This window comes from Pieris brassicae, chromosome 5 (assembly GCF_905147105.1).
Source record: "Pieris brassicae chromosome 5, ilPieBrab1.1, whole genome shotgun sequence".
Lineage (NCBI taxonomy): Eukaryota > Metazoa > Arthropoda > Insecta > Lepidoptera > Pieridae > Pieris > Pieris brassicae.
In genome coordinates, this window is record NC_059669.1 from 19,724,661 (window position 1) to 19,752,657 (window position 27,997).

A 27,997-nucleotide genomic window follows, 5' to 3' on the forward strand; every position below is an offset into this window, starting at 1 on the left:
TTAATGACAAGCGATTATTCTTTTTATTATACTCAAATCGGTTTCATAGGCAGCTTTAATTCATAGAAACGTATCAGATATCCTTAATAGTTTTAATCGAGGTAAAAAAAAACCAAATAATTATGAAATATTTATTGTATGCCTAAGTAATAAGCGGATTAACATTCGTAAGCATATTAGTAATATAATAAAGATATAATGAAAGAAAATGACCCCACCAACCTGAACAAACACCTCAGTACCGTTTTAGTGTCGAATGGGTAACAACTGTTTTAGATTTATTAAGATGTATAATATATTTCTGATACTTGCAGAACTCACAGTCACAATATTGTTGGAAAAACATATTAAAAACTTTATATTTAAAATAATTATGTCATCATAGTGGTTGAAAGAAATATTATATCATAGAATAAAAACAAACTATTGAATTTAGGGTTTCAATTAAAATAATGTAATAGAATCATAAAACAATAACGAAAACAGTGTCTTATATTACACAAAAAATATGAGTTGTTTAGCTCATCAGACTAGTTATGGGTGCCAAATGAGCAAATACATTTTTATGCCTTTATACTTTATTTTTTTATTACTCCAAGTAAATAATTGTTTAGATTTTAAGAAATAATAATAAAAAAGTTTTGTCGAATAATATTTTTTTAAAAACCGTTAAGTATTTTGACGTGCGGTTACTGAACATTATTTGAGGACGAGAACAAATTAAACTTATGCATATTTCAAAATCTTTCCCCATTATGTGTGCTCTATTACAGGAGCCGTAATTAATGACACCTTAAGGTATACTAGTCAAGTTGAAAGTTTTCTAAATTATTTTGTTCAGACCAAGCCGGGAATTTTGAGTCGTCCATTTCCTTGGCGTGGGAGTTGCTAGGCAACAAGGTGTGACTAGTTCCGCCTACTGCCGTTCCACAATCGGGACATTTCCCGACCACCATAGCTCCACCGCATTCACCAATACAATAGAAATGGCCATTCGGACATTTAAACCAATGCCCGGCTTTCAAACCGATCGCTTTGACAATCATTGTCCGTTCTTGTTCAAATACGATCACCATGTTCGATTTGATCACATCTTTCAGCGACTTTAAGGCAGCTGTGCCTTTTTCCTTGTCAAATGTTTCGATACTGAATATTATCCTTTCAGTATCTTCGATAGCTTTCAAAATATCCGGTTGATTTTTCAGCGTATAGACACTACTTACCAACTTCTCATATTGAATTGTAGCGTGTAAACGATTGATCTCACAATTTATATCTTGCTGTTGCTGATAATTTATTTTTTTTACATTCCTAATTAGGTATCGGCAGATGTCGTTAATTTGACTGGTAAATTCCGCTTTGAAATGTTTTGCTACTTTTAAATAAATAATTCGTTTTTCTAATAGAATCTCCAGTATATTACTATATATTAAACTCATCTCTATTTGCATAAGCGAAAGTCGCTTGTTCTTTTTAATATACTTCATTAACGCATTATAGGCTCGTTCAGGGTAAGCTGAAAAGAAGCGAAAATTATTAATAGATACAGATATCATATCATTATGATGTCTAGAAATTATTATTTATTCCATATCTCTACCCAAAAAGATTTGTTAAAAACAATGTAAACACACCAGGATTTGGATGAATTAATATGTCCTTTATATCCTCCGAATATATATGTTGTAATTTATTATTTAGTTCTTCCATCTTCACAGTAATATCTCGTTTACTCCCGTAAACCTTTTCTTTAACGGGATTTATATCGAATTTAAATATATTGTTTATAATATCCTTATAGCGGTAGCTCTTGAAGATAGGCTTTCGACATTTTGGACATGTCTTTATTCCTATTGTGTCCATTTTACTGGACATCCATGTGTCCATTTCTTCTACTTCAATGATGTGGTTACAGTCCTCCAACAAGACGAGCCTGAAAAAACATACACAAATATTTCGCATACAGAAGGTTTATTTTTCTATTTGTTATTAAACCGAGCAATAAAATCAATAATTCGGTAATTCTGGTATCTGTAATTTTTTATCTGTCGATGACACACGCTAAAGACACTTAATAGGGTCAGTGACTATCTATATTTACTAACGTAGGTATTACAAGTTTAATATAATTTTTTTTTGAAAGATCAATATAATATAACTTACTTTGCATCATCTTCGTAATCATCACCCAGAAAATCTTTAGGAAAGTCGTCTGGTTTGCAAATCTTGCAGACGTTTGGACAAGGGTGGCCACACAGACCTCGGCAAGGGTGTTTACACTTTTGCATTTTGGGACACGGCTCTGAGCAAGCAGCAACAGAACATGGCTGCCCACATAGCCTGTTACACTGCCCGTGAGGACACCGGCGTGCACATTTTTCCTGCGATATGATATAATTATATAGGCATAAAGCTAATTAAAATAAATCTTAGAGTCAGTACGGTAAGGCAACAAATAAATAAATTTGTTCATATTGTACACTTATGAAAGTCAATATTAAAAACAGCAATATCTAAATTTACATTTACTACAGCGAGCGAGTATTTACTGCTTTTTGCTAAAACTCATTTCAGTATAATCGGAAAAAGACTATTTGCGGGCGGGGATTTCGGGATTTACTAAAGCGTGGCAGATTAGTAAAAAAAGTCATCATCAGAAATTCTCGAGCGCGTCAGATTAACTTAGGGTGAGTTAATTACACGCTAAAATGTTTATATATTACTAATCTGACGTAAAGAACGGAGAGGGCTGCAAAGTTGTAAAAAAAACGATCATGTCGATATTCTCGAGTGTGCCTGGATTTTATTTTGAAGAAAATAATTCAAGGATGACGAGAAATATTTTATGTGACGAATTCCACACGCCGAAGTAACAAAAAATCGATAAACTTTAATACATGCAGCTGCATGATGCCGTTATTAACCTCTCCGCGATTTTATTCCTCTCCATCTATTATTCTCTACCTCCTCCTCACTCTGGTTTATGTGCCATCATCACACAGCTCGTGCGTGGTATGATATTATTTCCAATAATTGTCTGACGTTTTGGCTTATAATGTTATTTAAATATAACTTATGTGCATTAAAGTTTAAACATATTAACTATGATATTGTTACGAAAACGGGTCGACTTCAATGTTTCTAGATTTTTCCACTAGTTAGAGAACTTTTCAGCAGGCTGTAATATGATTTCTGACCGTTTCCGGAGAGGGTCAATCACATATTAGAAAATTGTAATTTCCATAAAGTTACCCTAGTTTTCAGGAAGCTGAAACATTTTTTCAGTCAGTTTCAGAACATGTGTAGTCGAGTGGTGCAGTTTTCAGGAGACCCGTTTTCAGGCCTAGGTATAACCCTTTGATGAAGGAATATTTTAGACCAAACTTTCTAGGTGTGAGACAAAGACGAAATGATACGAGAGAGAGAGAGAGAAGATCAGAACTTTCTCGAAACTAGACTGAGCACTCTAGAACGCCGTACAAGGACGGAGCAACGTGCGAAAGAGACAAAGAGTGCGGACGTTCTAGAATTGTGCAATCGCTACTCAGTAGCAAGCCCCAAGAAACGGTCAAGGTACGTATATAGTGCTTACACAATTTTGGTAGTTGAATATTGTTTTTGGTTATAACTTTTGATTTATTTAGGATTTGGATCTCCCCGAACAGACGTCTGCTCAACTTGTTTGCAGCATGATGAATTAATAAAAGTAGAAAAAGATATATCAAAACTAAATGATATTATGATGGATAGAAGAGTTCACAAATTGCGAGCCAAAGCATTTTATGATTTAGTTCGCGAGGAATATGCTGATGTGATGACATTTTGTTTTGATTGTCAAAAAAATTGTCCTATGCCTAAACTTCCTGATCAAACCACTTATTATTCTAGACAATTATATCTATATAACTGTACCGTTATTCAGAGCACTTCTAAAACAAAACTTTTCATGGACAATACCTTTGCGTACTGCTGGACTGAAGACACTTTTGCGAAAGGCTCAAATGAAATTGCCTCTGTTGTATTCCACCGACTTCGTTCAACAGACTTTATTGGAATAAAATCAGTACGTCTGATTGCGGATGGCTGCGGTGGACAAAATAAAAACTCGACTATGGTGACCATGATAGCTAAGTGGCTGACAAATTATGCCCCGGAAACCGTAAAAGTTGTTGAAATAGCGTTTCCTGTAGGACATTCATTTATACCATCGGATCGAGTATTTGGAATGATTGAAAAGATATACGCAAACGAGAGATAATAAAACATTCCAAAGAATACTTGACCATTATAGAAAATTACAGTACTGTTTTTAAGTTAGGAGATGACTTCAAAGTACTGGAGAAGCGCTAGGAAGACTTGTGTTAAAGATGTCGGTCAGTGGCACTTTCAGTTGCAAAAATTTAAGTTTTTTTTTTAAAAGACAAAGATAACAGTTGATGTCGTCGTAAAGGGAGACTTGATCTATAAAGTCAGCGACGATATTTATAGAGGGATAACAAAAAAAAAAAAACTTTGATACCATGACTATGACATGTTGGTGAAATTATTTATTCTGGGCGCGTAAACACAAATAAGTTAACAGATGTAAAAAAAATATTAATAAAACATTACGAGAAAATTGGATTGAAGATGAGGAATTGTTGTTTTATAAATCTTTATTTGAGACTTTAGAGAATACAGAAGATGGAACTACAAGTTCTAACGCAATACTTGATGTAGATGAGATTTTATGTGAATATCAGAATGAGGAACCTTTTTTACGAATATGATTATTTTTTATTATGATTAAAAGTATAATGTTCTTAAATATTACAACATTTTTTTGCGTACATAAGCACATTCAAAATGTTTTACTGTTTACCTAGATGGGCATGATTTAGCTGCGTATAGTTTTGTCAACATAAGAATTAAAATATTTTATGAGTTTTCTTTATATCAAAAAAAATCAAAGACTCAGTTTCGCAAAGTATCAAGATAATTTACTCACTCATTGTTTAATTTCAAAAATGGCAGTCTCCAACACAGTTACTATCAAACCCGGCTATTTCCAATAATGCGTAACAAAGTCGGCAATCTCTATGTTTTTTTTAACGATTTCTTTCAATATTTTCTCCTTACCGCTATTAAATCGCTTCAAACTACTAAATAATAAAACTATGAAGTATATTTTGTAAACTGTTAACCATTTTGCCAAAATAATAATTGAAAAAAAACGTTTTTCATGTTTATTTCAAATGTAAGTGAAATGGAGGATGCCGTTTTTGATATTACATGACTCATATATGTACATACTAAACAATAATTTATCAAATTTACCTTACAGAATACACATGGGCTACCACACTTGTTGTTACACTTCGAATGTGGACAGCTTACTTCGCAAGGCTTGTTGCAAGGCGGACATACCTCGTTGCAGGGTTCAACGCACCTATTGAAAATATAATAATATCAGTCAACGTTCCGACGAGACGGCCATACAGTGGCCCAACATAAAGCATGTTTGTATTGCCATCACCCAGCAAATGCCAAAATTCATACTTACCGATGTTGTCTGTTTTGCTTTGACAAGTAATAAGAACAAAAATTTGGCGCCACAAGGATCTCGAGACAGAACCATTTGTCAACAGGAATTTTATGGGAATGACATAAGCTCACGCTTCGTTACGTTACGTTACTATCTTCATGCAAATTAGTTAGTGTGTCACGCCTGATGAAAAGTGATGTTGTCCCAAGCCTAAGGCCAGTTAAGTATTACCAAACAGTTTTAAATTAATATAATACCGATGTCCACAGATGATGTCCTTGTTACATTTGGCGGCGCAGGGTGCGTGCAGACGAAATTGATAACATTTAGAACACGAGCCTTCACAACGATGGTCGCAACTCAAAAGAGCTGAACAAGGGAACTTACAATAACGTAGAAGCTGTTTCTTGAATCTAGGATCATTTGGATCATCTGTAATTTAATCGGAATAAAAACTATTATAAATTTATAATAATAAAAATAATTTACGCCTCAAAACAAAACAAATAAATAATATGTAAATAATATAAATATGTAAACTTATTTCTGATCGATTGCTACAAAGACTATAACAATATAGCACGAAACTACCACATCGAGATTACAGTACAGATTTTATATTATTAGTCTATTGCCATATTAACGCCATCATGACAGCTTTAAAACGTCAGTTTATGTAAATATAGAATAAGTATGTGGGAAAATAAATAAATACATATTCGTTAAGGAAGCTTTCAGTTAAACGGATGTAATAATTTTTAAAATTATGTTTTACAGACGCTAACCAGTTATTTTCATGATAAGACACCATTTTCCTCAACAAATCTCTTTGTCTGTGGTCAACTAACGTTTGGTTTTATTAATACATGTCTTGACTGCTTACGAGCCGTATTTTTTTTTGATAAGGCTGTAAAACTAACTCGAAGAGAAACCGTAGCAAATACGTCTCGATAAAGACATTGGATTAGAAAGAAGTCTTTTTGAAATTCAGTTCATTGTAATTTGCACACATCTTAATTATGTAAAAAATATCCGCAAGGTTTTTTATGGCATGTATTAAACGTATAATTGTTACTTACCCTTTGCCATTTTACATGGTATTATTATTTTATGGCCACATAAGCCTGTAGTCGATTTTTCACTAAATTCCTCACATTCACGTGCATCACATGGCTGGTTACATTGCTTGAGGCATCCATGGCCACATTCTAGCAAGAGCTTGCATTGTTGCGTACATTTATCTTTAGTAGGTTCTACGGAACACTTAACTCGTTCGACATGATTACAACCTGGTATAACTTTATTGACCTGAAGGTTAAAAAAGATTGTTAAAAGGATTAAATACATCATATCAGCAACAGAGACTGTCTTTCCTGACTGTTACTATTTGTTATTATTTCGGGTTAAATCATTTTTATTTCAATTCTAAAAGCCAAGTATTATAATTTTTTAAGATGATAAGTGTCTATGTTTATTTTTTTATGATGGGGGAAATACAAGTGAAGACATAAAAGGTAGACGCCGAGCCCATGGACTTCCATGTAACTCGTTGCCGGCCTTTATGAGCGGAGAACGGCCTTTTTATTATAAATTGGAGGTTCTATATCCCAGGAAAGACCACTGCCAATCAATTCCACTCGCCAGTTGTAAATACGATTTTTTCATAGATTGACAACATTTATTGCTATAGGTACCAAAAACACTGAGCGGACCTTGGTTCCTCGACCGCTGAACCAAGCCTTTAAATATTTATCTCAAACAAAATTAAAATAAGCATAATTCGGCCTTCGTTCTACGAGCTAAAACCACACATTTTTTTGGAGTCGGTAAAATATGGAAACGCACTCACCAGTTGATCACAGTCCCCGCATTTTTCGTTACACATCTTCTTGCAGAAGTGATCGCATTTTAGTTTGCGTGCGCATTTATTTTTACATTTGATAGTATTAATGTCGACGTTACACGGAACTTGCTCCAAATGCTTGCATGTGGTCCTTCTCTTCTTTACCTTAATAATGAGTGGACAAAAAATATTATACTTTCGGTATACCGTTTTTTATATCGATCAAGTGTTAACCCATCCAACAGTTAACCGACGAAAGTTAGTGAAATCACTAGGAAATTGTAAACGAAACACTTTTTCTTGACGTCCGATAGTGAAACTCAGCTGCAGGTATTAGATCGAACAACTCTGACCACTCTCCATGGTAAAGATGTAGAAGATGCAGAAAGACCTCTATGCAACGACAAGGGATCAAGACGCATGGGAAGTGACTGGTCGTTCACAATTCGAATCTCTCTTCTTTGAATATGGTCAAGTGGAAGGAGCTGGTACTGGGGAGCTCCCACCCAGAGGTGAGAATAGTATTCCAAGAGGACCGAATTAGCGCTTTAGAATTTCAAACGGTGGCCCGGAGTGAAATGCCGTCTCGCCTTGCTGAGCACACCAAGCTTTTTGGAGCCTAATTTAGCCTTTCCCTCCAAATGACCACGAAACTGAACGTCATTCGATATGTCAACGCCCAGTATTCCGATGCTAGCTGAGGCTATAAGGAGACTGTCTTCAAAGAGGGGAGTAGCGACAAAGGGAGTTTTTTTTAGCAGAAAACGTGTTGTGACTTGTGTTTATAATGTTATATATGTGAAAGAAAGTAAATAGTTACTGTTGACGTCATCACCAAATAAGAAAATCAAAGACTCCCCCATAGGCTATAGTGCTTACGTAATACTTGAACGGCCCTTACTGAAAAACGTCGAGGCCATTTTCCAATTGCAATAAGCAACCAAATCACCGGTCCCTATGTGGCGTGGTCCCGTTGGAAAACCACTGACTTACGAGTAGATCCAACAGGTCGACGGCGTATCTAGCACGGAAGGCTGATCACGAAACAGTTACAGATATCTCAGGTGCAAACCTAATAGGCTGTAGCGCCATTGGTATATTGATTTTAATAAGTCCATTATACATTACTCACCTCTACTTTGCACTCATCACACTCTTCATAGCACATTTTTTGACATTGATGCGCAAGCGATTCGTTTTCGATCTCTGACGTGAAGGTACATCCTTTTTTGACATTTGCGCATGGCTTTTCACACTTGGTCTAAAATAGTAATATATACACAACATTTTACAAAATTAAAGATAAAAATAAGTGTTATTTATATAATTTATTGACCTTTTAAACGTTTTAGAACACAAAGTTCATATCGTAATGAAATAATATATATAGGACAAAAGGTCACTGCTTAGCTATTATAAACGTATTTTCTATATAAAATTAATGTTTTCTCTCATATATTATAGATCATAATAATAAAATTACAGATAAATATTTTACATAACACAAAGATGTCTCAGGATCTAAGGTTGGTTGGTGGTTTGGAAAGTACGTCCTTTTGTCTATCTGCATTTTAGATTTTGGCTACCATATCATTTTATTTATTTCTAATGCAATTAAACCGTTACATTACCGCTTCGTGATACGGGTCGCTTGTGACGTGGCAGGATTTCTCACACACGTGTCCGCAATTCATTCGCGCCTTACACGGTACTGAACATTTTACGAAGTCCAAATCTACATAACATGCTTTTTGTGCCTGAAATAATAATTATTGTCATTTATATTTAAAAGGGTAGGTCAGTTTTTAATAAGGTTTAAGGATTAAGCCCTGTAGCATATGTGTATAGAATCGCAAATTGTGTTGTTAGCAACAGCCTTAGGCGCTAAACTCAAAGACGGCAGGACCAAATCGAATGATTTTGTTTTATTTCTTTCTTGAAATCTGAGGAAGGTTTTTGTCAAGAGAACAATGCACGACAATCCCTCAAATTCAACGAACTTCGCGGGAACAGTTAGTTATTAATAAATTAATTTACGTAAATATGTTGTCCAATTGGTGACTTGATGTTTTGGCGTATCAATCCATAATAAATCGAAATTTTTCATTTTTAGAGACGGTATACTAGCTATAGGCCAACATTTGATGGCGAATAAATAAGTTAATCTAAGCTTCCGACTAAACATTCTTTTTTTATATAATAGAATCATTCTACAAAAAACTTTAAAATGTATTTATTAGGTAACTTGTACACGTTAGGAACGAGAAGAAAAAACAAATGAAGTGTCTTTGAGACGCAGTTCGTTGAAATACATTTAGAGAATCGCCCTACAGGTTATGTATTTCAGAATCAAATACTCTTCTTACCTCATGGCCGCAATGGGGTAGGATGACGGAAACTGTAGTAAGACATTTGGCGTCTTTTGGTTCGGTAGAACACCAAATATCCATATAATGAGTACATGGCAGTTTCTTGTTTAGGATAACTTTGCAAGGTTCGCATTGTCTTGCGCAGCGCAGAGGGCAAACATGTTGCTTTTCGCAAATTTTTCTGGAAATTTCGAACCGTGTTTATTCGTTCACCTTTTCTGATGTATGAATATACATGACAAATGCAAAAACCTCTTATACAGGGTGAAATTGTTTTGTCCACTCATGCGTTACTTTAAATCACTATTTGATTAGTGTCAATAAAACAGAAACATATCGCATATCGTAATATACGACAAAGGTCACTGCTTAGGTTATAACAAAGGTATTTTCTATAACACGTATTTGTAAAGTTGCCATAGAGTGTAAAGCACGCATTAACCAATAAGTTGCATAATTATAAAAGACAACAAAAAGGTTCCTCGTTACAGTGATTCTTGTCTTCTCTTATATATTATACATAATTAAATTACATAAAACATTTTACATGTAATTTTTTTAATGTATACTGTAAGTCGGCAGATGGGCAGGAGGCTCACCTGATGTTGATACATGCCCATGGACACTTACATTGCCAGAAGGCTCGCAAGAGCGTTGCCGGCTTTTCAAGAATTTGTACGCTCATTTGTTGAAGGACCGTAAGTCGAATCCGTTCCAACTGACTTTTATATCTATTAAACTATGACGATTAAACGATCCCTCAGTATCTCTAAAGTTGGCGATTTCGCAAAACCTAAGCAATTTGAAAAAAAAAATTTTTTTTACCTTTCACATTTCTCAATACATGTTATCTTCTCGTGATTCCTATCGTAGCCATGACACACCAGCGGGCACACGTGTCCGCATGATAAACTTAAATTGCATTTTAACAAACATCCACCCTCAGGTACCTTATCGAAGTCGACGTCTGTCGTGATCTACAAATAATATAAACAATAATATCCTGTTTATGAGATTTACAAATATTTAAAATGGAACGAACATACATTTGTTATTTGTTCCGGGTGGAACAAACATTGTAGCTCAATACTTGAACCCACAGAGTCCTCTTGCTCGAGAGTTGCAGAAATATTCTTCCAAAGTTCAGACTGCGATTTGAGCATATTTATATTTCCAAATATGTAGAACCCTAAATCACACGATATAAATCAATAATTAAGTTGTTAGTGAGTGGTGTAAGACCTACCCTAAGGGCGAATCTCCCCAGCAGGTCAGTTTGTTAGGAACAGAAGAAAACTGACGAAAGGAAGATAAAGACGAGAGATCAGATAGAGGTTGTGTGACTTTTTTTTCAAACAAGATAATCAAGTCAATTTAAACAGGTATATAATTAAGAAAACACTTTTTAAAGGATTGGAAATTGATATTTTTTAATAATAATACATAGCTTTCGTGTCCACGCAAGCTGTAAAGCACGCGAAACGTCGGAAAAAAATAAAATTATGTAAATAATTATAAGTTTATAATACATAGCTTCAATTTGTTTAAAAAGTGTTTTCTTAATGTGTAAAAGCCATTTTAACAAAAGACAATAGGTATATAGTTAGGTAACGTTAGTGTTACGTAAGTGTTTTGCTCTACGAACCTTCTTTAGCTCTCGATAAGGCGACACAAACTCTGTTAGGAGTAGCCAAAAAACCGATCTTGTTATCGATATTATTTCTCACTAGTGATAATATAATTATCTTCGATTCCTCCCCTTGGTAGTTATCAACGACTGTCACTTTTACGTTATCCAAATGGACGTAGTTCTTCTTCTCCTAGAACGAAGTCTTACATTATGGTACTATAGATAAAACATAATTAATAAAATTAATTCGATTTAATTAGACTGGACAACAAGACGAGCCATTCTATAGAAAATTTTCAAGTGCTTTACGAAGCTACGACCTACATAATTTTTTGTACAGTAGGTAAGGCGGCCTTAACTCTAACTTCGGGTGCTGTTCATTTATATAGCATGGCTCAACAGTAGAAATAGTAATTTAATAAAATGGTCAATTCAACATAGACATATATAAAAATTATTTGCTCTTCGTTTGTCGCGCTAAAACTCGAGAAAGGCTGGACCGACATAACGAAGGTTTTGACACAAATATATGTATTATTTTATTCATTGTTTGAGGCGCTGGTTAAAAGGTCATTTGGTGACAGATATATTAGAATTCGCGGTATTTTGGAATGTGTCAAAACCGAGTAAATAAAATAATTACAAATAAGTGGCATTATGTCACGATGACAATAGTCTCATACAACGGTCAGTTTTAGTACATTTTTATCAAAAACTTTCACCATCTCTCAGATGGGGCATTTTTTTTAATGGTATCTTGCTGTTGGCCTTAAGGGCTTTACAGGCTAACGCAAGGGTGTCTCCTGTGACACTCGAACCTCGGCTTGGGCCGTCGCGGGGTGGTCAATCGCTTGAAGGGCAGGACGGAAGCTCACTGGAGTGAGCGAAATACGAAGTAAAGGTCCTCGCCTTCCCCGGTGAAGGCGGTTTTTTACCCTAATCTGTGTTTGGCTATTTCACTATTATTGGCCGCGCGGGCGGCTTAAATTTATTGTTAGCTACGGTAATTGGATCGTCCAGTTCCGTTACTGTATGTCGAGGCCTCCTACGAGCCTTTTTTGTCGGGAAGGGGTAGTAATTGATGCTTTTACGCACCAGCGGATTGGGATGGTGTTTAGCCTTGTCGAAGTGGCGATGGGGCATTGACATTTACACCCGTATTTATACAAATTTAATGCTGATGGCAAAAAATAAAATAGGACGGAAGATGTTGGAGGAGGCCTTCTCTCGGACAGGGGCCGCATTTGTATATGTTAATAATATGTGGATAAGTATATTTTATGAATTATTACCCGCTTCATGTAAAACATTTGTGCCGCATAGCAACATAGTAACGTTATGTCTTCAGAATTGTATCCTTGCTGCATTAAGTAGTTTGCTAGTCTTAGTGCTACATCTGCTTCTTTGCTGTTAAATTTACTTGTGCTATCATTTCCTGTCTGAAATAAATATCGTTTATCCTTTATACCAACGGCAATATAACGTTCCTTGATCATTTCAAACAGGCAAGTTGGTTAATGAACCTTCTGTGCCTGACACGCTCAGTCGGCCTTCTTTGTGTCTAAGGCATGGTGGCTTCCTGACGATGTTTTTTTTTCATCAAAACTCATAATAAATGGTAAACATTCTAAACACAATAATCTTTAATTAAATGTATTAAAAAAACGCGTGTGTACATAACACGTTCGAAGTTATATTTCTTTAGTTTAACAAGAAAAGTCTTTAAAAAAAATCGCCTTATTCTAAGGTTCGTAGAAAAAACGACACTAACAATAGAAAAAAATACTTCAGCATTTTCCCCTAACGCGCCAAAAGAAGATAACTGATATAACAGACTAATTATTTCCTTAACAAGCTTTTCTATATTTTTTTCAAACAAATGGTGAATTCTGTGGAGCACTGTTTTTATATTTATTTATTAAAGTACCACACCATACATAAGTACTCAATCTACGGCATATTTTACAAAATCTTCCTTGTAAAGTGTATGACAATTGAAGTAAACATATGTGTTACAAAAAAAAAACAATTAAAACATATACAAGATAAAATAAGCACACAATAAAATTATCAGAAATTTTTGGTAAAGCAGAAAAAAAAGAAAAAAAAATCAGCAAAACAGCGAATTAGGTTCGAAATAGGCAGGATGCTATCTCTAAAACCGATCAGCCCACTACCGAATAAATCCAGCTCTGGATAAGCACAGTTCAATCCGTTAAAATCACGAAGAATTCGAAACAGTATATTATCTTAGTTACATTGCATTAAAAAAAAATTTAACGTTAAAAAAAATACCTCTTCCAGATTGTCATGAGTGTAAAAGAACAGGTTCTTTTTCATTCCTCGGATTTTAGGAAAATTTTCAACTGACGCATGATTTTGTAGGTCAGGGTAGATATGAGGCGATATCAGGGCAGAAAATTCTGGCCTCATACGATGTTGTACCGCCAACCGGCGACTGTGTATTTTGTTGTTGATCATACGTTCAAACAATGACACTTCAATGTTGTAATGCCTAGCCAACTCCATATGGGCAGCAGAAGGCCTTAATTGCTGTTGATCACCTGAACAACGTTAAATGATAACGTCAAAGAACCGAGCGAATATATATTTTAGCCATTTTTATTTTTGAATCAAATCAAGAAGCGAAATGGTCATATTACGTAATATAGTGTCTGCAATTTTTAACAACACCTATGACTTTGACAGATGTTTCATACATTTTTATTTCTATTGGATATAATTGGCTTGGGCCATTTGGCTTATTTTATATTTATTACTAAAATATGTCATATGAAAGTAAAACCCAATCTCACCAATTAGAATAACATGTTGACAATTCTTATGAAGCGTTGTAATTATGTGTTGTTCCAATACTTCAGCAGCCTCTTCAATAATAACTAAACACACAAAATATTATATCTTTATAAATAAAAATTAATCGTAAAATATGTTTCTAATAAGGCGTCTGGACCAATTCGAGTATTCCTTGAACTCTGAGGCAGGTTGGTGTAGAGAGAAAAAAAATGCAAGGAAAACCCTATGGGGTAGCATAGTAAAATATTTTATAAAAAATCATACGGTGAAACGAAGTTCGCCGGGACAGTTAGTTATCAATATAATCAACGCAATATTATTAGAATACGAGTACGTGGGTAACACTGAAAATGTTGAAACATTGCTTATGAAAACTTTTTTGAATTTCAATTTTAGAACTCTTTGGCAACCTAATGTAGTATATTGCATTCATTTGTCATTTGTTTTTGTGAATTGGCGCCAAATCTAAAACTCTTGTTACACGTGACAATGACAACTTAACACGAGAAAATTTTCGGTCAATGATTTATCATGAATTTCGTTGTGGGCTTACTCAACAACAAAGCTGCGATTAGCACTTCTTAATGAAGCCCAATCTCGTGCCACTATTTGCAATTGGTTTAACGAGTTTAAACATGGACGTAGCAATCTCATTGATGATCCGCGTGAGGGTCGTCCTTTAACAGCAACTATGCGTATATAACATCAGTGCTGTGCGAAGCATGATAGAGGAAGATAAGAGAGTGACCTGTCAGTAGATACGGAAAGCCTAGGTATTGGTATGAGTCAAGTTTAAAAAATATTACACGAACATTTAGGCGTCAGGAAGCTTTGTACCAGATGGATTCCCCATATTTTAACCGACGACCAGAAACACTTTCACATGAACTGGTGTCGCCAAATGTTAGATAAGGTCAACGGCGGTGACGGCTGTATTTGACATCGTACAGGCTATGAAAGCTGGATATATGGCTAGGAACCCGATACCAAAAGTCAATCAGCTCAGTGGGTGTTTCCTTTCAAGGATCGGCCAACTAAGGTAAAGAAAATCATTTCGCGACAATTGTGCTAGAAGATGGAAGGACAGTTACCGCAGACTGGTATGTCAATCGCTGTTTGCCTGTTATCTTGGAAAAAAATCGACAGCAGTGCTCTCGAAGCAGGATCCTCCTTCACCACGCCAATGCTTTAGCGCACTCCGCAAAACGGACTGTTGAGTATTTGACTATGGCAGGTGTCGAGATAATGTGTCATCCGCCATACAATCCTGTACCTGCCCTGCGACTTTCATTTATTCCCAAGAACTAAAGATAAGAGCGAACAAATTCTTAAAAGGCCGGCAACGCACTCGCGAGCCCTCTGGCATTGAGACTGTCCATGGGCGGCGATTTCACTTAAGCTCAGCCTCCTGACCGTTTGCCCCTATTTTATAAAAAAAATTCGAGGTATTCGCTTTACTTAGCCATAGAAGTGGTTCCATCGAATGCGACGATGTGTAGAGAAGAACTGAGATAACTTCGAAAAACAATAAAAGTATTGGCAACATTCTACATTAAGCCGTTTTTCATTTTCTAAACATTTTCAGTGTTACCCAGGTATAAACAAAAAAATGACTGAAAAAGATTTTTAAATCATATACAGATTTTTGTAATCCAATACATTTACCTAATAATCAAACGCTATATTATGGAAAATAGTGCATACCAATTGGTGGTGCCAGTTCTTTGATCATTTTTTGTAACCTCGCAGCACCAGTGGTAGTCATACCTACAACCTTCTTCTCTTTGATGGTATCTATGTCTAGAATCATTCTAGCTTCGTCATATTCTTCTTTAGCTGCTAATGCGTTATCCTGTAAAACATAAAAATTCTGTTAAACACAACGCGATGTTATACAAAGAAATGTGTGATAAATCTTGAGACCCTGAAGAACTATTGTTATTGTTGCTCTCGTGTTTTCGATATATCAAGTTCTGTGGTATATTTAAGTAAAGCGACTGAAGAAGATAAAGCATGTAAATACAGAATTACGGGTCTAGCTTCCGAATTTGATTTTGTCCCATTCGGTGTAGAGACCCTTGGTCCGTTGGGTCCTAGCGCTATAAGGCTTTTTAAGTAAATAAAAAAAAGGTTAGTCGATATCACTGCAGCTACCTCGGACAAAGAATTAGCCTAGCTTTTTATAAAATACTTTAGTTATTATATTTTAAGTAGGGATGCATCTATACGCCTTTTAGCCGATACTCTAATAGAAATATCGCGATTACCGATACTAACGCTCATTGAATTAAAATCAAATGAAGGTAAAATATATCAAGTTTGGTTTAAAGTTTTTAATGTTAATTATAAAATATAAACACTCTTTGAGTAAGATTAGGCTTTCATAATTAAATTAAAATAAATAAGTGTTAATAATTAAAATTGAAATTGACAAGATTTCTTAAATTCTGTATTTTAATTAATGTGATATCGAAAAAATACTATGCGCCATAGCAGTTAAAAGCCAACTAAAGTGTCTAGTTAAATGGAACATCCCTCATATTCAAAGCTATAATATTCAGACAAAGCTGAAACCCTCTCACCAGGGGCAATGATGCACTAATTATTGTTTAAAAGCGCGATATTTGAAAAGTATCTTTGTATGGGCGATATTACTGTAAAAATAGGATATAAGGAAAACAAAATAAATTTTCGGCTGGCATTTTTGTAAAGATTGCTTTACCTGTAAAGTCGAAACATTTTCTAGTAATTTTATTTTTAATTTGGCAACCCATTGAAAATATAATTTCCAACGATTATAAATTGGCATTTTCGTTGGATTACCGCGAGCCACATTAGTATGCGCATTTTCATCTTGTTCCCAAAGAGACTTCATTTCCTAAAACATATTCACTTTTAACACAATCAACAAGACCTTAATACAATCCATATTATAAGCAGTTTTTAAAATACAGTTTATTAAGAAAAAATTACAGCGGCAATAATATAATCATAATATATTTTAATATTAACTTACTTTAAATACATCTATCACTGTCAATATTTTATATATTTCCCGGTAATCGCCGTTGTTAGTCATCAATTTAATGACGCGTTCGTATTCATTTTTTAAGGAAAACACACAAATGTTGCTGACACACGCATCCTCCATCACGAAGTCATCTAAATCATCATGTATGGTTCGATAATCATTTTCCGTATTAGAACAGAAGGCATTTAATTCATTTTGCAAGAATTGAATATCAGGCAGTTCCACATGAAATTTAATGTTCACTTTTTCAATTAACCAATCAACTAGACAGTACGTTGTAGCCGTACCTTGCGAGTACCTTTCGCGAATGTTGCCACATACAACTTTGCTCTCTTCAACCAAACTCATAGTATTAATATTGGTAATACCACTATCCAATGCAAGGATATTATTTTGCAACTGCTTCAAGTGAAGAATTGTTTGTTTTAATTTATCCTTTTTTTCGTAATAGAGTGAATTATAATGTGAGTGTTTATTTTTGCTTCGAACGTTATTAAGATTGTATGGCTTCATTGTATCTAAACGCGATTGCCCACCAATTCGCACTAAAGAATCCGTTATATTTAAAATCGCTTCTAAAAATTGATCGAGGGCGTGATTTGTGTAGCATACTATGAGTAAAAGACAGTCCACATGATGTAAATTACGCAAGAGGTACTCTGCTACTTTTACTCCCATGTAGGTTTTTCCCGTGCCTGGTGGGCCTTGAATAACCGCAAATTCGTGAGTTAGCGCCAATTTAAACGCTTCATATTGACTGTTATTTAGACCGGTTTCTTCGGCAGTTGGTAAAATGTTTTCAATGTTTTTATTCTCAAAGAATTGCGGAGCCTTTGACGATGCCTGAAACAATTTTTTTTGTCTTTTGTAATTGAAGTAAAGATGAAATGTGTACTCTTACAAATGACACACATTTCGCCCTATTAGATCGTGGTACCTGATGGCAAATCATCAATACTTTAATCAACTGAAACACGGGCGACGAGAACAGAATGTCTATGAGTTAAATAATGTTAACGGGAGTTATGTAAGCTAACATTAGTTAAGTTATATATTTATATATTAGTTAATAATTAGAAGCGGAAACCAAATGTTAGCACACTTGAAGCCAAAATGAGCCCTTTAGTGATTCCCACACACATAAATTGTAATTTAACATTCTCGTTGCCAATACAATCCAATAGTTCGACTACAATTATATTTTTTATAGGTAACGTAAGTGTCACTTAGATTGAAGAACCTTTCAATAAATCAAGATACTTTTTTGTTAAACCAGCGTCGCATGTCTTAATTTTCTGTTAGCTTATGTTTAATACTATTCAAGCCAGTTGACACCCATCTTCACAAACAAAGAGTTATTTAACATAATAGGTTGGGGAAAAAGTTTTTAGCATTTTTTAATATAGTTTCCGCAACTCTTTTTCGGGGCTTGCGTTGCATTTTTACATTTTTTAAAGTAAAATTAAGAATAATAAAGATAAATATAAATAACACATTTTCCTAATTTGAATTTGGAATTATCTTCTTTAAAATTTAAACTTTCAATGATACCAAAACCAGCAAGATACAAAAAGTATAGCCAAAGAGATTTTATTACCAGTTCATACATACTGTAATGCGAAAAGACTTTTTCCCCTATCTAATATGTAAACATCCCTACAACAACTGCCACCAAACTTAAGATATTTCATGCAGGTTTTTATAATCCGATAAAGCGATGTATCCACTTTGATTTCCACTTCGATAACGACATCGGATGACTATCACAATAAAGAAAAGCCGTACCTCAACATCCACAATGTATTTCTTCATAGGCAAGTGTTTAGGAAATGATTGATCTTGCAAAACTTTTAGTACGTGGTAATAAGGCTCAAAGTAAACATCACTTTCAATCATTATATATTTGTCATCTTTATTAAAATCAAGACGTTTTCTCTCGGTTATTAAACTTACTGGAATCTGAAATTAATTTCTTATAGATAAATAATAATCCAACCGAGTTCGGGTTCGGATCAGGACTTCAAATAAAGTAAGTGTTTTCAGGGAATGTTTTGCTGTTCACTGTTTTGCAAAATACCCCTACTAAGGGGCCGTTCAAGTATTACGTAAGCAAATTGACTGCAATTTATCTTCCCCTCCCCCCCTCCTCATGTCAGCAAAAGTAAGCAAAGCTCTCAAAAATACATACATAAGTACATAAATGTAAATACCTCTACTAAGGGGCCGTTCAAGTATTACGTAAGCAGATTTACTGCAATTTATCTCTCCCCCCCACTCCTCATGTCAGCAAAAGTAAGCAAAGCTCTCAAAAATACATACATAACATAAGTACATAAATGTATTATATTTTTGTAGGAATCATTTTTCAATCAAAGAAAAATTGTCTTTTCGGTAGTATAAAGCCTGGCCTAGCTTGGTTTTAATGATAAGATAATTGCTAATACTATTCGCCAAAAATCAATATCATTTATTCATGTATGTCAGTCACTTAACGTACAAGTGTGTAGTGACGTAAATCAGAAAGTCAGAAAAAATGAAATTATCCTCCTCACGTATTAAAAAGTAAGGCATTGTAATTAAATGTACGTTTATATGTTAATAAATGCTAGAATATTTACAACTGTGTGTACTCACTTTTCCTCTTGAAAGATATTTTGGCTCACGATCTGCTATTGTTGCTACGATAAAGCTCTTACAATTATCTTTGCTTAGGAGTATCAAAGCACCGTACAGGAATCGTTTATTGTAATCCCATTTTATAGTCTTGAAGCTCTTTTTTGTGTGTCTGTCAACCTCAATAATAATGCCAAAATTAACTGCAGATACGTAAGGTTCAGCAAAATGCACGTTTCGAAATATCCTGCAATAAAATAGCAAGAATAAAATAACGGAGGAGAACTAATCCACACAACGAATTAGGAAACGCGTATTTGAGGCTTATAACGAATAATGACATGTAAGGCAACACGTGTCTTCAGTGATGTAGTTATAGATGGATACATTTTCTGTATCGTGGAAAATTAAATTGTGACTAAGTTGTGCGAGACTCGATAGTCGCTGAAAGAAGCAAAGCGGCGTGGGGGGTTTGTAGTTTTATAGTGGGTGTGATGTAATGTAGGTTAGATACAATTAAAAATCCAAAGTGCACAATATAGAAAGAAAGTTTATTGTACACAGTACACGTCACAAAAGTATAAGCAAGAAGGAGTAGAAAATTCAGTAGAAGAAATAGCACATATAACAGAAATAATAAAATTAAGCGGAGTAGTAGTAGTTCTTGGCGCAAGCAAATAATTATCAAAATTTAAAACTATCAATATCGGAGTGCGAAAGCGGTTTGCTCATTCAAATTTAAAATTTAGTATAGGTTCAAGTTATTTTTAGGTTTATTACCAAACAAAATAAGTAGGCCATAGGGCACTACAGTTTTGGGCTTAGGTATGTGCACTTACCGCTGAACTAATTAATGTATTTGTGTATTAATCTAAAACACTTAGGGGAACCTAAAAACCTCAGCCAGGGTTAGAATAACTCAACTCAACATTCAAAGACACACACAGGGTTGAATAATTACCCTTTCTCAACTCGTCTGATGAATAATATTCTTAATGTGAAACTCACTTAAAAAGGAGTAGGTTTACACGTTTCCACCTGTTTTTATTTTCTTCCTTGTCTCCTCAAACGTAAAATTAAAGAAATGTTCGTATTTGTTTTTAAAATATTTTATCATGCAACAGCACCCTGACTGAATACTTTAAAAAAAATGCTTTGGAATTCAACATATTACCAGTCATCGGAACGATGACACTGTATCACGCATTTTAGTGAATTTACCTTATATTGTCGTAGTGCCTCCTGTTCGGCTCTTTTCGATATTGCTCTGAAATAATGAATATAGCAAGTTAATAAAAAACATTTGTTAATTCTATATATAAACTAGCTGCCCCCGCGAACTTCGTTTCTCCTTAATGTGGTTTTAGTTAGCCTTAATACTAAGTCACTATAATTTGAATTTGATTTACACTTCGGTCTAAGTAACACGTGGTTGGCTATGCTAACACCAAAAATTAAAAAAGTAGAAATAATTGAATTTCACGGTATTTCGTTTACGACAAAATAAATTTAATTTATACTTTAGCCTCAATAACATGTGGTAATCATGATATTGAATTGTAGCTTATATGACACGTTTGTTGGTTTACCATGGCAGTGCCATCTATTGATTACTTACTCAATCCAGTCGAAAAGTATCGACATCTGTTAGAATCTTTTGGAGTTAACAGATAATTGTGATTGTCTATTAATTATAGCCAAATAATTTGCAATAAAATACAATTACGACTATAATTAAAGATCTAAGCTATCCTATCTTTTAAGTTGGACCAGACTGCTCAGGGTGTGTCAATTTAATTTAAAATCGGTTAAGTAGTTTAGGAGTCCATCGCGGACAAACATCGACACAGGAGATTTATATATATTAAGAAAATATCCTTAAAGAAAAACAGAAAACTTATATTTAAATAGTATTTAAACGATTACATACGCGTACACGTGGGTACACCCACACACAATTATCGAAATATGTATTTACTTGATGAAACAATCGACTAACGATTGTGTACCCAGATACAGTTCTTTATTTTATTTTATTAGTGCTGTAAAATACAATATTAATAGCTTGAAAGACTACAGAAGAATTTGTTGACTACCAATATGAATATATTTTTGTACTAGTATGTTACTAACGAGTACTACTACTAATTCAAATACTATACTATTACATAATTCGAGAGCCAGGATATATTTAGTTTAAAGATATTAAAAAAATTAACTACAGGAGAACGAAAGACGAAAACGGGTTTCGTTTTCCTTACCTTCGACTATCGTTTAACATTCTCCCTTTTTACATAAGTTGTTACTTACGTATGCCTTCTCGTATTGGTCCAAAGCAATCTTCTCTTAGCAATCGAAACTGTACGTCTAAATAGTGATCTACATCACTATAGGCTCCCTTAACTATGTTAGGACGTAGAAATGGCTGTGTTTCTAATAAATCTTCTTCAGTTGGTAACAAAGAGAGTTGTCTAAATGATGTCGGTGGTTCTCCTTCACACATAGGTATCCTGGAAGGATTTTCTAATACCTAGAAATAGAGATTATTTACATTAAAATATAATATTCAATTACAGTGATTAGTTGTTCATTTATCATACTGACAAATTGCCCACATTATCACAATTCGCCGATGAATCACAAATTGCCAATCTTTATACAAAAGTTCTTACCTCTGATTCTTTAACTTTTTCATGCTCCATGATCATATCTCTCACATTCTGTAGTCTCAATGTATACTCTTCAGGTAATACAAAGCCGTGTCTTTCTTTAAGTAAGTCAATGCAAGCTTTTGAAGAACCTTCTATAAGAGCCCTGCATCTGGTCATCGCAGTAAACGGTGATATAGCAGTAATTGTTTCAAGTAAAACAATTAAATTATTCCAAAATTTAACTTGATCATTCCAATACAACAAATTATCTCTCTTCGTCGCACAATAAGGCAAATTTGCTAAATATAATACAAGATGTAACTTGATAAAGTTCGAATTGCAAATATCGAGGATAAATTCCAATTTCAATTGAGGAAAGTTACTGTCCGAAACTTTATTAGCTATTTCTAATATTATAGGGAAAAAATCTAATTTTTCAATTGGATTCTGCAGAACATCCATGATGGCAATTTTATGTTTATTAAATTCCGTTATAATGTCTTTGCTGTCACACTGAGAGACTTTAAATAGAAATTGATATCCAATGAATGTAGGCCGCCTTTTGTTTTTATTTTCGCCCGAATGGTGGTCAAACTTTGAATGAGCCGCATTATCTAAAAAAAAATTACTTATAAAAAGTAATCTCAAGATTACCATTGGTGAAGCGGTAAGTTTCGCTTTAAACTTCACGTAACTCTAAGTTATATAATCGTGAAGACATAAAAATCAGCATAATAGAATATAAAAATAAATATTTAAATAAATCAATGGCGCTACAACCTTTTTAGGTCTGGGCCTCAGATTTCTGTATCTGTTTCATGATCATTTGTTAATCTAATAGGCAAGCAGGTAGCTTTCTGTGCCTGACGCACGCCGACGACTTTTTGAAGCCGGTTTTCTCACGATGTTTTCCTTCACCGTTCGAGCGAGTGTTAAATGAGCACATAGAAAGAAAATCCAGTGCACAGCCGGGGATCGAACTTACGACCTCAGGGATGAAAGTCGCACGTTGAAGCCACTAGGCCAACGCTGCCAATTATACTGCACTCAAAAACTGTCAATCCTCACCTTCGGCTCTTAGCGCCTTTTTTCTGTTGAGAACAGGAAAAAGTCGCGAAGGGTCTAAAGAGAATGCTCGCTGGAGAGAAATTTTGCACTGAAGATGTAATCGCCGTAACTGAAGCCTATTTTGAAGCTAAAGTACTATAAAAATGGTATCGAAAAACTGTACCATCTCTATAATCGCATCGCTATCGAAGGCATGTATATTGATTAATCAAATTAAATTCTATTCAAAAAGATTTTTTCTATTTCGGACTACGAATTTTTCAGCCCACCTGTTAAGCACTGGCAAAACATCTTGAATAATATATGCAGTAAGCATAGGGGAAACAACGGAGTTACCCCTCAAATAGGATTGGCCGTCAAATTTAGACACAAAAGAAAATTCCTGTATCCAATATATTTTGTCTGTCAACAGAATTGTTTCCAATACTAATAAAAATAGCAATACCATTCTGCGTGTTCGAAAAACTTACACTGCCTGACGCCTGGTGTTTGACGTGTATCGCTGTTTTGATTTGTAGGTTTTTGGTGTTTTGGTTTGCGAGGATCTGAAATATTTATAAGTAACGAATTGGAAGTCACCCAGAAATACGAACACAAATAAGCTGACAACATTAGTAAGTTTAGGCCAAGTCAGTTTTCAGTTTAGCCAAAAACGGCATTCACCACCATATGAAAATCACTATAATTAAATAAGCTGTGTGCTGTAAGAAAACTAAAACCTATTTGATTTGTAAATTTTAACTATTTACAGTATGGAATTGAATTAGCTTTATTATTGAGGGTTAGCAAACGACTATAAATATTCTCTAGCCAAAATGGTTTGTTAATTGTGTGATGCATGGACAACCTTGCAGTATGACATATTGTTGAAAATCACTCTCTTTTAAGTAGCACAGAGAGTTACTTAACTGTATGCTCAATTTTAAACATTCATTTTATTTATTTTATCTTTTAGTATTCCAATTATCTTTTCTAATCGCCAACAAAGATTTTAGATAAAATTTATTACATGTGTATACTGTATAGGCTATATAATGAATTGATTTTAGTTACATACTTGGTCTATATTTCGAATTACGACCTCGATTGTGGTTATTTCGCGACGTACCTGCAAAAAGATATTAGTTTTATAAATAAAAAGTTTAGATGCGTGTGATTTAACATAAATAATGAAGAACTTGATGTAAATGTGGAAAATAGAAACATTTTAAGTAATATGTACTTCATACGCAATAAAAATTTTATTGTTGATTTCATATTATATGAAATTTGGAACTCGATACATTAACAATAATAGTCAACAAAAACAAAATAAACAGGACACATACCCGGTCCTTGACCGCTATCCATTTTCGGTGCCTGAAAAAATAATGCTATATTTTAATCTTATCAGGTACAGCTTTTTTGTCGTCCAACTGACAATTTACAGCACTTGACAACGTGGAAACAAAAAATCTAAATTTTTGACGAGAAATAAAATATATTAAAATAGTATATCATACACGCCCCCCGAGGGAACGCGCGGTCATGCCTCAAAACTTGTCCAGATTTAGCATGGCCAAGCTTTTCCTGAAGCATATATGTAATTGTGAAAACCTACTATATATACGCTGGCCAACTTATTTGTCGGGTAAAAACAGAATAGAGTAGAGCAGTGTCATTTCTAGTAGAAATGACACTGCGCTATACAGGTGGATACTGTATGAAAAGACTTGATTAGGGCAGAATTCATCTAAACGACAAAATAAATTGGCACACGACAATTTTTATTTTTCAAAAATACCTTTATATTAAACATATACCAACTTTTTCACTGTTTTGTTTTGATTTCGTTCAAAGAATACAGTTAAACAATAATATATTACCGAGAAATAGTTGCAATATTTGTTATCGTTAATGTGTGTTTAGATTAGACGTCCGGTTATATTTGTACAGCAGCCCCACTAAGTTATGTCTTATGACTTATAATATAATATAAACAAATTAATGACACCGGACGTATAATGAAACAACTTTTTATTTCGCGGATTGAGAGTATTTTGAGTATTCAAAGAGGTCAATCAAATTAAAGATCACCTGGACATTTGAAATCACATTGTTACTTTATTCTATAATGTATTTTAGGCGTCAATATTTGCGAGACATTTCATTATTTTCTAAGTACGTATTTAATAAACTCTCGTATTACGTTGTCATAAAATTTAAGTTAAAGCATTAAAGCTATTTTCCTTGCAAAAAAAACTATTACTAAAAACTTATATTTCAACAGTCAAATTTATAACATTCATACTTAGATTTTCGTTAGATTGGATTATGCATGTGTCGTTCGCTCGATCTGAAAGATCTGAATCAACACTGAGCCATTGACAAAATGATCTGGTTCGTTCGACCCGTTCAATCAAACGATTGATTCAATTTCATAGTTCAAACGAACCAAAGGTCATTTCGAACTGAATCGTTTCGGGTGGTATCGGGTCAGATTTGAAAATATTATTATTAGTTAGTTATGTTACGATTGATTTTATCTTTTCACTTCGTACTTCTTGGCATCATTTTGCATTAGATTCATTTCACATGTTAATTATTAATTTACCTCACTTAATTTAAGTAGAGTGTACCTACCTAGTATCTACTACCTACTTAAACAGTACAAATATAAATTATTGAAATACTCTAAACTTATTTTGTTATTATTTTAATAAAGAGAAACTTTCGTAATACATTATTTTCACGCGCCACTTCGTTAGCAATCAAACCGTAAAAGGACTATGGCACTAAAAAATTAAATTGAAATGGGACCTTTTTTTGTTTTAAAAAATAAAAGTAAATTTTCAAAATATATCGGCTAGTTCAAGTAGTTCAACAATAATATAACCGCGACCTATATTGAAGATTGAACCTTATTTGTATCGCCATAGAATATCTTATTAAACTGAAGTAGAAGCAAACTAAAAGTATAAAATAGATTTTAGCTACAATTTACCTACATATAAGTATCATATTCGATTGTCCATCTCGTAAATTTTAAATACCGCATCGTCGGCTCCCGCTTGGTTCGTTCGTTACTTAGTCTCATAGCTCAGTTTCCCATGGATCGCTACGACCCACCGCGAGTCGCGACCTCATTGAGCGGACGAATCATTTTCAACCCATTCGTTCGCGAGGATTTGAAGATCTGGTTCTTTTGAACCGATCAATCGCGAACGACACATACATAGATTAGATGTATAAGTACTATAAGTCAATTGCTACTTGCTTTGGTTTATATTAATAACTAGCATTTAACTGTACTTTAGTGCTAGTTTTTAAACAACACAATGTTATTTAGAAATATTAGTTAGTAGAATATTATTTTATTTTTTTACATTTAAATAAATTTATGAAAACTATTTATTTTTTCTAAAAACAATCTATGCAGTCCTGTTTTGTTTTTAAAATATATTATGTGTGTATTTTAAATGGTCATGTAGAATTTCTTGATAATAAAAAAACTGAATATTCTTTATTTTTTTTTATAGCATCATTGGTGAAAGTTGTTGATTATTAATTTAAAAATTACAGTTATTGTGAATTTTAGTTAATTATAAAATAAATAAATAAAAATATCTACTATATTTGTGAAAGAAGCAAATTAAGTAGCAAGTAGAAATTGAACAAATTCTTAATATTTGTTACAATGCCTATATTGTAAGCTAAGTTGATTATAATATTTATAGTGGATTCTATAATAATTTATTAAAATAAAACCATACTTTTATATGAACAACCTTAGAAAATCCCTATGAATAGAATTTTGAAGATTCAAAAGTTTAATGTATCCACAATAGTATGCAACAGTTTTATTCTTTTAATTAATAAAGGAGCACTATGTAAACACAACTAAACACAGGGAGTTCTATAGTGCAATAAGGCTAATTTACTTTTTATGAATGTGGATGAGTGCTAGAGCATAACATATAACTTGAATAAATAGTCATTGGTGAAATCACTTTTATGGTAAATTGCTTATTATGGCAACCTAAATAGCATAGTATTAAACCTATGGAGGTTTACCAATATGAATGATCATTAATAATGAAATATTGTGCAAAACAGCACATGCAACAATAATGAAAATGAAACGGTTGAAATTGTCTTTCACATCCCAAAGTATAATATTTGTTTAGAATACAATATTGACTGAAATCTCGTAATAAATGTAGAATAATTGCATAAAATACAACTTAATACGGAGCTGAAACTGGCCTTATCTGGCAAAGATTGATGTACTAAGTTAATTATAACTCTACAAAACAATGAAAAAAAGTTACTCACTTTTAAGCCTTCCAAATAATTTGAAATCTTTTCTTAAGCACAATTTATAAAGTATTACAAATTAAAATATTAAACTCAATAACGCATTCAACTTGAACTAATAAGTTATACCTGACATAACTAAGAAATATTTGATT

At 33.8% G+C, this 27,997-nt stretch overlaps 1 protein-coding gene across 1 annotated transcript; it reads right to left on the bottom strand.

The window, feature by feature from the left end:
• Positions 1–117: 117 nt before the first annotated feature.
• Positions 118–27,996, bottom strand: LOC123710461 (NFX1-type zinc finger-containing protein 1-like). Its single transcript, XM_045662359.1, has 28 exons — positions 27,861–27,996; positions 24,875–24,905; positions 24,604–24,654; positions 24,017–24,091; positions 22,500–23,092; positions 22,138–22,357; positions 21,049–21,094; positions 19,849–20,074; positions 19,000–19,173; positions 17,200–18,057; positions 16,906–17,061; positions 15,888–16,035; positions 14,183–14,266; positions 13,662–13,930; positions 12,659–12,805; positions 11,382–11,556; positions 10,783–10,925; positions 10,562–10,713; positions 9,734–9,917; positions 8,999–9,124; positions 8,500–8,628; positions 7,374–7,532; positions 6,604–6,832; positions 5,782–5,956; positions 5,317–5,428; positions 2,164–2,381; positions 1,635–1,933; positions 118–1,516 (listed from the first exon to the last, which is right to left on the bottom strand). Exons 2-28 carry the CDS (start codon positions 24,894–24,896, stop codon positions 804–806), a joined length of 5,883 nt encoding a protein of 1,960 aa, XP_045518315.1. The 5' UTR covers positions 24,897–24,905; positions 27,861–27,996; the 3' UTR covers positions 118–803.
• Position 27,997: the final 1 nt, after the last annotated feature.

What these genes read in the sequence shown, in the direction of transcription:
- LOC123710461 (XM_045662359.1), bottom strand. Translation starts at nt 24,896, where the DNA reads ATGGATAGCGGTCAAGGACCGG. An exon ending in AAATGTTTTACATGAAGCGG is followed by an intron (nt 11,557 to 12,658) that starts GTAATAATTCAT and finishes ACTTCGTTCTAG; the next exon opens with GAGAAGAAGAACTACGTCCA. An exon ending in GTGATGAGTGCAAAGTAGAG is followed by an intron (nt 7,533 to 8,499) that starts GTGAGTAATGTA and finishes CTCATTATTAAG; the next exon opens with GTAAAGAAGAGAAGGACCAC.